The sequence below is a fragment of the Falco rusticolus genome, chromosome 1 (assembly GCF_015220075.1).
Source record: "Falco rusticolus isolate bFalRus1 chromosome 1, bFalRus1.pri, whole genome shotgun sequence".
Lineage (NCBI taxonomy): Eukaryota > Metazoa > Chordata > Aves > Falconiformes > Falconidae > Falco > Falco rusticolus.
The window spans coordinates 88,890,428-88,901,018 of NC_051187.1; the positions used below are offsets into that span (position 1 = coordinate 88,890,428).

Here is a 10,591-nt window from a genome sequence, read left to right on the forward strand (position 1 = left end):
TTGTGATCATCGGGTGTTTTAAGATGTTAATGACACACATTTCTTTGAGCTGAACCAGATTCAGAGAAGACGAGTAATAGCGAGCGAAACCCTATAAATATTTAAAAGGCAAGCACCAGAAAAAGCACACACACACACCCCCAAAGGCTACAGCTGCACGGGAGAAGGTAAGGCTGTGGGGCTGTGAGGACCATGCTCTGCTCCCCGGCTGGGCTCTTGTCTCCTGCTGTAACCAGAGAGGTTTGGGGCTGGCTCCTGAAAATGCACCCTCTCACGGGAGCCCGGCTTTGGTCAAAACGCCCTGTTCCTTGCCCTGAAACCTGGGAAACCTGGTGAATAAGATCTAAAATCCCTGATTATTCCTAGGGCTGAGGCAAGGATGCTCCAGAGCCCACCCACAGTGGGTTTGCAAGAAGCTGTAGCTTAAAAAGAAGTGTGAATTACCACTGTGATTAAGTATTGAAGAGTCATGTATATTAATACACAGCTGCCCTCCGGAGCATCTCTGCCTGCTCGGCCCCTCTGCCCTGGCTGCGGGGGCTCCAGCAGCTTGGGGACGGTGCAGCCGGCTGGGCACGGCTTTCCCATCCGGCGGGAGCAGAGCCGGCATTGATTTTCATGGGTGTTTGGAGGGTGTAATCAGGGGAGAGGAATTCACTCGATACGGAGCGGGCAGCACGGCGGTGGGAAAGGGCAGGCAGCTGATGAGTAACCGTGCTGGGGCCGCGACATTTTCCCCGATGGCTCCCAGCAGGTGCACAGAGGAGGCCGGATTCAGCAGGGATCGAAAGGTGAGAGCCCGGTGGTGCTGGGTCCCTCATGATTGGAATCGCCTAAAAACCTGGATTTGGAGAAACTCAGCTCCAGGGGAGAGGAGGAGCAGGGGGGGCAGCCTGGCTCCAGCCTCCCTGGGCTTTCTGAACTGGTGAAGCTGGTCTCGGTGCTGTGGTCCCTGTGGCTCTTGCCTTCTTTTCCAGTAAGAGGATCTGTTGAACAAGCTGACATTCATCCTTTAGTTTGGTGAGCTCGTACATCTCACAAGCAGCCTTTCCTTGTCTGCTTTCCACATGATAGCCCTCAGGTGTCTGGAGAATCGAAAGGCCAGGACGAAAAACACTTGGTAATTAGAAAGATCAGCTCCTTGCCTTAAATATTTTAGTTCAAGTTGGCTATGCTTTCAAGAAGGAGAAAGAAAATGTACTTTAAAAAGCAGAGTGATGGAGTGCTGTAACACTCCAGGCTGTCCTCAGGGAACGGGGGACCGCAGCTACCACAGGTCCACTGGGCAGGGACCTGTCCCCTCCTTGGGTGCATCCAAGCCAGCTCACCCTTTCTCCGGTGCCACCGTGGCCGCGGAGCAGGTTTCCTGGCATGTCATTAGTGCTTTGGGCCGTTCGGCCTGATCCCAGACAGCTCTTTAATTACTGCAAAAAGGCATTATGAAATCATTGGCTGGAAGCGGGAGGTACATAAATCCAGACTACAACTAACACCGGTGTTTTTAACAGGGAGGATAATTAACCTTGGGAGGGAGATGCAGTGTGGAATGGGCACGCTCCTCGGGAGCAGCCACGGCTGGTGCGCTGCTGTGGTACACAATGGCATAAACTGGAGAAGAGAGAAGGCATCCTGGGTTGGGCAGCTGGCTTAGCCCTCTATAGGGGATGCAGGATGTATGTGCCTGCTTCTATAGGGGCCCACACAAGTGATGGGCAGCACAAACCTGCCCTAACACCCTCCATGTCCCTGTGGCATCGTCTGAAGGAAGGGGTGCCCCCCTCCGCCTGCAGAAGGGACGTTTGAGGAGCCACCAGCTCCCCATCACATGGCTTCCCCCTCGAAAACCACGCTCTGGCACAATGCTGATGGCTGAGCAGCCGCCACCTGCAGCTCTGGCTTCTCGTAGGGGCTTGGTGCAGACCCAGCTCGTTCTCCCTGCTGCAAGTTCAGGTCTTGAACTGGACAACTTGCCTGCAATGACACCAGCCCTGAGACCAAAAGGGGAATTTCCCCGGCAAATTAACTATCTGGTGCAAGGGATGAGGATGCTCTCACTGCCTTTCCCCCACTCGGCATTGCCTGCCTGCCATAAAACAGCGGAGCTGGAGAAACCACAATTAAATTAAGGTTATGTTTGGGTTTGAAAGGAAGAGCTGTGGCATGGGTATGGCAGGGTTTGAGCCTTAGAGTCAGCAGCTCGAGGGGAAACCCCATCTCCTGTGCACCCCAATGGTCAAAAACAGGCATAGGCTGAAGAGCATCATCCCTTTGAGCGATGGGGGTCTGCTGGCTCACTGGGGACCCCAGCCTTGGACCTGCGGGCCTAGAGGGACCGTTCAACCTGGGCTGCTGCTGGGTGAAGCCTGGGAGCACTGGGCTCCCCAACATTGGCGTACCAGGAGAAGTGGATTTGACTGGACCATACTCTCCTGGGAACCCAGGAACAGCTGACCTGAACCTGCCCCGCCCCCCCGGCCCCGGCAATGGGGGTGCAGCCCTCCCCAAGGCTGGATGCAGAGATGGGGATCACCCAGTGGGAGCTGCCTGAGGGATCGGGGAATCCAAAGGAAAACCCGAGACCTTCAAGGGTGTGGGGGTTTCCCTTCACCAGAAGCAGGAGTTTAGGTGTCACTCCCCAGGGTCCCACACAGGAGACAAAAGCTGCAGACGAAGGGCACCATGGGGGGCCCCACCTGCAGACATACGGTGCCAGCCCCTCCATGCTGCCAGCTGGGGCTCAGAGCTTTCCCAGGGGCTCCACTGGCACTGAGAGGGGTCTTGCATCCCCTGGTCAGCACCGCAGCAGGGGACATGGGACACCACAGCACGTTCTGCCTTGACACAAGCCCCAGTCCCTTGCCATCAGGGTCTGGGTGCCATTTACCTCCTTAAACGTGGCGACTTCAGATGTCAAAGGGAGTGGAACACAAGTATCTCCTCACAGTGGGTAAGTGCTGTCATGCATGTCCCTGCCCAGCTGCCAGGCACCCTGGGGTGGCAGGAGGGTGGGTGCCCTGCTCCGGTCCCATGAGGTCTCTCACCAGGACCAGTTTGCAGCAGCTCCAGTGCCATCCCCATCCCACTGCCACCCCCTTCACCCAGCAGATGTGCCACTCCAGTGACAACGTGGCATGCAGGCACCCAGGGGCACCTTGCTTTAATTAAAGCACAAGAGGATGCAAGCTACTGGAAAATGAGGGTGAAAGCTTGGAGCAGCCATTCCTGCCACCGTGCTCACTCCTTGTCTCGCCACAGCCGTGCAGCTCTGGCTGGGCGAAGGGCAGCAGGGGATGAAGCTGCTTCTACCCTGGCTCTCCCCTGCCTCTGGCCAGGTGGGAGAGGGGCCGGGCCCTGGGGAGGCCACTTGTTGCTCGGGGTCTGAACGGGACCCCCTCCCCACTCCCCGATGAGCACCTGAATGGAGCTGTGCCGGTGTCCTTGTCCCCTGGGGAGAAATGGAGAGACAGATGGAGAGGAGATGCTGAGTGGGGTGTGAGCAAGAGCAGAGCCCATGGGGACCCATGCCAGCACCCAGCAGCTTGTCACCAGGGATGGTGATGGGAGGGGACTGCAGAGCATCAGTGGGGCTAGCGGTGGGACACCAAGGGGACACTGCACCTGGCCCTGGGGATGTTCTCACTCCGGGGGGGGTCATCCAGCCCAAGCCCCCACATCCACTTGCTACCAAGCCCTACTCCATACCAGGATCCGGTCTCCCCACAGCCCCAGCATCCTCAGGGTCCTGCTGCAGGGAGCCAGTGCCGGGCGCCGCGGATGGAGGTGGGGATGCGGGTGTGGATGCATCCACCGCCCAGCGCCGCCGCTGCAAGATGGACTCCAGCTGCTTGTCCCTGCCCTTCAGGCTGCTTTGCCGCTGGCTGGACCTCCTGCTCGCCCTCCTCATGGCACCCTAGGAAACACCGCAGACGGCTCAGATGCTGAGGGGCCACATCCAGGTGCTGGGACCCCCAGGGATGCAATCCCGGCCAGCCAGGACAGGCCTGGCACAGGCCCACACAGGACAGCTGCAGCTGGGGATAGTGGCACCCAAGTGTCCCCACACCACTGCCTGGTGTCAACCCACTGGGGGACAGGGCTGCTCACCAGGATGCCCTGCAGCTCCAGCGCCGCGCTCCTCTGCTTGCCGGGCACCATTGCCGAACCCTGCAGGAGGGGAGGAGGGAGGAGATGTGGCCCCATCCTGCTGGCCCTGCAGTTCCCCGGGGCTGCTGATGCACCCCAAACCCACCCCAAGTCCCAGGGCTCCCTGGGGACATTCCCACATAGGATGGGGTGTCTGGCAGTGGCCAAGCCCCAGTTCCTGCCTACCTGGCCCAGGGGCAGCCGGTCCTTGGCGGGCCTCAGCACCACCCCGTTCTTTATCCGCTCCATCATCTCCTGCACAGCTCGAGCTTTAGCATCGTCAGCTTCTGGTTTGGCTGTGCAGGGAGCACCATGCTGAGACCCCATGCACTCATGACAGGGCTCAGTACATGCTGGGGTGGGGAGCTGCTGCCACCCTGCAGTCCCCCCAAGCCTGGGGGGTCCCTCTCTCGATGCCAAACCCAGGTACAACCCTGCCAGGGCTCATCTCCCACCTGTGCCGGGGACTGTGGCTGGCACAGCCATGCATGCTGGGCAGGACAGGGGTGCTGGGGCCTGAGCACCCTCTTTGGGGGGGGGGGTACGTTGGTGGGGTGCCCCTCACTCCACAGTGAGAGCTTGGAGCAACACCTTTGGATGGATGGGAGATGCCTGAACCAACACGGTGCTGGCAAACCTCTGTCCCAGAGAAACGCCAATCTCTCCCTGCCTAGGGACTGCCATCCCCGTGGCACTGCCAGGGGACCCCCATGGCACCAGGACCTCCCCAGGATGCAGGAAGTGGGGGGGACTTACTGCGCTGCAGGTTTGCCAGCCCCTTCCTCTGCCTGATTGCTGCCAGTGGGCTGGAAGGGAGAGGAGAGGTGAGAGCTGCACCCCTCGCCCCCAGAATGCCAGACACAAACGCCCAGCCTGCCCCCGGGACCCCCCCGGCTCAGAGCCAGAGCCACCTCACCCTCCCCGACATGCCACTGGGGTCTGGCCCCTGCAGCCAGCTCTGCCCCTGCCCAGAGATAGTGCCCAGGCATGGCTTGGGGACAGCCTGGCACGGCGGGCAAGAGCAATGGGCATGGGGGGAGAGGAGTTTGCCCCCAGCCCGGCTTATTTGCCATGGCAGAGACAAGCTGGAAGCCCCTGGGCTGCTGGAGCTGCTTTCCACAGGAGGTGACCAGGATGTCCAGTGGTGTCACTTACTCCACGGGGACAGCGGGTGCAGGTGGTGGCAGCGGTGGTGGTGGTGGTGGTACGCGTGCAACTGGTTCAGGGGTCTGGCTCTGCAGCGGGGGGTCCTGGGCCAGCTTCTCCTGCAGCAACGCCACTGCAACAGGGTATGGTTGGGGCCGCGTGGGAGGGCTGCTGCCCCTCGGAGCCTGAGCCCAGCCCAGCCGTGGGCAGGCGGCGCCGTGGGCATCCCTGTGGCACCGCTGCAGGCTCCTGCCTGTGTCGGGCAAGGGGTGACAGCACCCACCTTCCTCTTCCAGGCTCAACAGCCGCCGCTCAGCCTCCTGCAGCCGCAACCTCAGCTGCAGTTTCTCATCCTCTGCCGTGGCCAGCGCAGCTTGGGCCACATCCAGCTCCTCTGGCTCCGGCCGCCTGCTCAGCTGCTCCTCCAGCTCCTTCACCTGTAGAAGCAGGGGGAGCTGGGTGCAGCCCAGGAGCTGGGGACCCCCGGTGCCATCCCTGCCAGGGACATGGATGCTCCCCAGTCCCACAAGTTGGCTGCTTGCAAGGAACTTTAAGCTGATTTTAGGGCAATTCTAGGCTGGGTGATGGCAGCCCAGGGGGTTGGGGGGGTGCCAGCCCAGTGTGGGGGCTCCCACAGTGTGGTAGCACCCAAAATGCGCTAGTGGAAATCCATGGAAGAACAACCCCTCCAGGCTTATCACAGGGTGTGGGATGGGCAGGGAGCAGGCGATGGAAGGGTCTGATCCTGCTCCCAGCCAGTTCCCACACCCAAGGGAAACCACCACCAGCCCTGGAGCTGTGCTGTGACCCAGCCCTGCTCCCCCCACTCCACGTCACCCACCCTTGGGGATAGTTCCTCACCCGCTGCTGCTGCTCCTGCCTGCCCTCCTCCAGCGCCCGGGTCAGCCGTCCCACCTCCTGCAGGGCCACCAGCAGCTGGGTGCTGGGCTCCGCGCTCTGCAGCAGGATCGTGCTCTGCCTGTTCGCCTCCTTCTTTTGCACCAACATCTGCCCATGGGGAAGGGGGTCAGGGAGGGAGCGAGCCCCCAGGCTCACCCCAGCCAGAGAAAATCCCGTTCTGGGGAGGCTGGGAGCAAACCCCATCCATCCTCATCCCAGGGAACCGTGATGGGTGCCTGGGAGCATCCTCATCCTCTCAGGACCCAGGGCTAAGCCAGCAGTGGGCTGAGTACTGGGAGTCTACACTGAGAGCCAGCAGCCCCCTGTCTCTCTGACCTGCCGTGGGTACGTGCCCCCCCAGCACCCACAGGTAGGGTGATTCGGGGGCTGGCCGCACCTCATGGGCGAAGGCTTCGGCATGCAGGCGCAGGTCCTGCTCCAGCTCCAGCTGCTGCACCACCTCACAGTAATCCTGGGTGACAATCTGGGACACTGTCAGGGAGAGTGGGGGCTCAGGGAGGGCCAGGCCAGCACGGGGAGGGGTGTGCCACCACAGGGATCTCGGCACAGCCACCTCCCTTGGACAGGGACACCCATGTCCTGGTGATCCAGCTGCAGCTCCTAGCGCTGCACCATTGCCTTTGGTTCACCAGACTGGGTGGCACTGGAGAGCTGCCAGCTGCTCCTTCACGTGCTGGCAGGGGGACAGGGAGGGGACATGGGGACCCAGCACCCAGCTCACCTCTCTTGAAGGACTTCAGTGCCCGCTGGCTGTTGCCCAGGGCTGCCCGCAAGCGCTGCTGCTCCGCCTGCCCCATCTCCAGCTGCCTCAGGACAAGCCCCTGCTCAGCCCTGAGTTCAGCTGGGGGGGCCTGCCATGCCCAGTCCACCCCCCAGGGACATCAGAGAGATGGTAAGGGGCTGCAGGTCGGGGTCTTCCCTCCCAAAAACCCTGTCCTGATCTCAGCAAGGAGCTACAAAGATGAGCAGGAGCAAGGAAAGGGGGAGGGTGATGAAGGAGGACCCAGGGGTTCCTGCTTGGCTGGGGGGTCCCAGTGAGGGTCCCAGGAGGTACCTGGTCCTGCAGGTCCTGGTTCTGCCTCTGCAGGTCCTGGAGCTGGATGGTGAGATCCTTCTGCTGTGCCAGCAGCCAGGAGATCTTCTCCTGCAGATCTGGGAAGGAAGCGGGGAGCAAGGGGCATGGGAAAGGGGAGTGCAGCCCTCCCGGAGCCTGTCCCTGAGATCAGGCTGCTGGTGCTACAGCAGCCCCCCCAGCTCACCCCCATCCTGGCCATATCACCAGTGACCCTGCTGGAAGCTCGCTCTGGGAGGTGACCCAGAGGGACAGACACGTGCAGTACGGTGGGACAGCAACCAGTGGCACACCGGTACTCAGCACCCTTCTACCTGCCCAAAGCTGCCCCTAAGCATCCTCCCACCCCCACCAAAGCTCAGCCCACCGGGAAAGCCATGGCATCACCTCGTCATGGAGGGTTTGGCTGGAGTGTGCATCCCACGGCAGGGGGGTGCTCCCTCAAGAAGTGCATCCCCACAGTACTGACAGGAGTATCAGGCTGCAAACACAGCCCAAATTGACAACACGGGAAAACAGGATGGGAAAGGAGGAAGCGTGAGCAACAGCGCTTTCGTTTCATGTTTTTTGTTCAATGTTAGCATTACTTTCTCCTTGTTTACCCAGAACAAGACCCAGGCACAACCCAAAACCCCAGGGCCAGGCTGAGCCGGGCTGAGGGTGCATCAGGACAGGGACAGTGCTTTGCCTCTGGCTTCACTGTTTCTGGCTGGAAGCCCCCAGCCCGGCTCACCCTGGAGCTGCTGCTCATAGTGCTGGGCAGGGTCAGGGTCCTCCTCGGGGCGCAGCTCCTCGGGGGGCACCGCAGGGGCTATTGGTGCCAGGCTGAGCCGCTTCAGTTGCTTGTTTTCCTGCTTCACCTGGGGTTGGATGGAGATACCCCCCAGCATCGGGGTTGCTACTGCACCCACCAAGCTGGGTGTGCCAGGGGGATGCACTGGCACCCTTGCACCTACAGCGAGGGGCTGCAGGCACTGGGATGCTGTGGGGGGAATGGTGGTGGGGGCACACTGCCCAGCCCTACCTGGGCTGCATAGGCTTCGGCTCGCTGCCGGCATGTCCTCTCGATCTCGAACTCAGTCTCCAGTGCTGAGAGCTCAACCAGCAGTGCCTGTGATGCTGGCAGTGGCAGAAGCTGGATTCAGGCACCTGCCAAGCTCTCAGTGCTGGGTGGGGGTCCCAGCTAGCACCCTGCCCTCCTCCCTGACCACAGCCACTCTCGCTAAGCACCAGCTGAGCCCTACCAGGTCACCCAGGACCAGAGATGGCACCTGGCTCTGCACCATGGCAGGGACCTTCCCCCTCCACCATCCCACTGAGACCATCACTGCTGGCTAAAGCCAACCCTGAGTCCCCGTATAGGACCGTGCTGGGATGTGACACTGGAGTGGGACGGGGCTCACCTTGCTCGAGCTTGGCCAGCTGCTCCTCCGCTTCACCCACCTCCTGGCCAAGGGATGGATGCTGCTGGGGGAGAAACACACACATGGCATTGCATTGGCATGGCATCACATCATCATGGCGTTGCATAGGCATGCAGTATGGCTTTGCATTGGCACAGCATCACGTTGGCATTGGCACAGTGCTGCAGGGTCCCAGTGAGCCGCCTGGATGCTGCCAGCTGCACTGAGGGTACTGTGGCTGTGACACCCCGGTGATCAGAACCCTGGTGCTGTGGCACACAGCCACGGCTGGATGGGAGGGCACAGGGAGACCAGCCCTTCATCACCTCAGTTACAGGGGCAGGAGGAAGAAATAAAACAGAAAATGAGCCCATGAGTGATACCTGCACCGTAGCTGCCTCTTCATCCTCATCCTCATCCTCTTTCTCACTGCTCCCTGACTCCAGGATGGCTGCAGGGGAACCAAAAGCACACCAGAAGGTCACCCATGCAGGTGGAAACCCGAGACATGTTTCCATCCCTTTGCTTTTCTCAGCCTCATGCTGCTCTGTGAGAGAGGGACTGAGCACCCGCCATCCCACAGGCCAGGGGGCTGTCAGTGCTGCTGGACTCGTGTGTCCTAAGGCAATGGGGAAAGTCCATAGGGCAGGACAACCTGGAGCAGAAGGAACAGCCTGCAAAACTCCGACCTGATAGCACCCAGGGGCAGCAAAGGAGCGGAGGGCACTGGAGTAACAGGGCTGCTCGGAGGAGGTGGGAAAAATCCCAGTGAGAGATTCTGAGTGAGGGAAAAGCTGCCCCAGAGCATCCCACTGCCACAGGAACCCCTTGCCCACAGCTTGCCCAAGAGGTGCTACCACAGAGTTGTGTCCTTGCTGGGCTCAGCTGGTGCCCACAGGTGTGGGGGGACAGCAGCATGACACAGGGGGACTGGACAGCCCCCAGCACCACTGAGCTTCCCTGTCGAGCCAGCCCTGTGGCACTGGGGAATGGTCTGGGGGATGTGAGACCGCATCAGGTGCTCCAGGGGCTGGGCTGGTGGGCTTGGGGGGGTGGCTGCTTACCTGGCTGCCCCCAGGACAGCTCGCAGAGTGGCTGTGGTACATCACGGCAGCAGGGCAGGAATCCAGCACCTTCCTCCCACCCTTCCCGTAACAGAGCTAATCTGGTGGGGAATGCACTCTGGAATCTAAATCCCCCCCATTTGTAATCCAGCCACCACTGCTGGGACCGTACACTGCCTGCAAGGCACCCACGGGACATGTGTGCTGCCCAGAAAAGGCCCTGGGACCCTTTGCCAGGACCCCATGCTGGGACCCCCATGCCGGGACCCCCGGGCCAGCTGTGGAGCTGAGGCTGTGCAAGCAATGCTGCTCCCCCAGCCTCGGTTCTTGCAAGGGGAAGCTGCACGAGCATGCAAATGCCTGCAAAAGCCCTAAAGAGCAGCTGGCAGCTGGGACAGGCACGTCCCACAGCCCGGGGTGGCAGAGGGACGGACAGACATGTCACGCCTGGGAGCTGGCAGCCAACCTAAATACAACACACTGGTTATTCACCCCTCCGCGACACAGGGCTGAACAAGCAACAACCCTCCTCCAGGCACAGTTCCAGGCTGTTTTCACCCCCTGAAAACCATCCTTCAGCCCACTGCACCCAGAGGCCACCACGGCACCCAGAGCCACCACGGTGGTTGTCACAGGGGACAACCAGAGCCACCCCCACCACCCTGCCTTGAGGCATGCAGGGACATCCAGCTACACACGAGCCCCCCCCATCCCCAACCTTACCTGCCAGCTGCGCGGCACCTTCCCCAGCCCAGGCCATGGTGGCAGGGCCGATGGCACCCAGCACCCCCTGCTTGGCCGGGTGCCTGCCCCCTCACCCTCCCTTCTGCTGCAGGGAAGTG

The 10,591-nt window shown here is 61.2% G+C and overlaps 1 protein-coding gene across 2 annotated transcripts; it reads right to left on the reverse strand.

Moving 5' to 3' along the window:
- Positions 1–3,119: 3,119 nt before the first annotated feature.
- LOC119148431 (shootin-1-like) lies at positions 3,120–10,588 on the reverse strand. Of its 2 annotated transcripts, none has more exons than XM_037388580.1 (16): positions 10,473–10,588; positions 9,069–9,136; positions 8,686–8,746; positions 8,307–8,401; positions 8,016–8,142; positions 7,265–7,362; positions 6,932–7,013; positions 6,587–6,681; positions 6,151–6,297; positions 5,573–5,726; positions 5,299–5,422; positions 4,900–4,949; positions 4,330–4,439; positions 4,105–4,164; positions 3,703–3,910; positions 3,120–3,445 (listed from the first exon to the last, which is right to left on the reverse strand). In XM_037388580.1, the coding sequence occupies exons 1-16, from the start codon at positions 10,507–10,509 to the stop codon at positions 3,303–3,305; spliced, it is 1,659 nt and encodes a 552-aa protein (XP_037244477.1). In that variant the 5' UTR covers positions 10,510–10,588; the 3' UTR covers positions 3,120–3,302. The 2 variants fall into 2 exon arrangements, with proteins under 2 accessions (XP_037244477.1, XP_037244472.1); XM_037388575.1 differs by having other exon boundaries at positions 8,686–8,749.
- Positions 10,589–10,591: the final 3 nt, after the last annotated feature.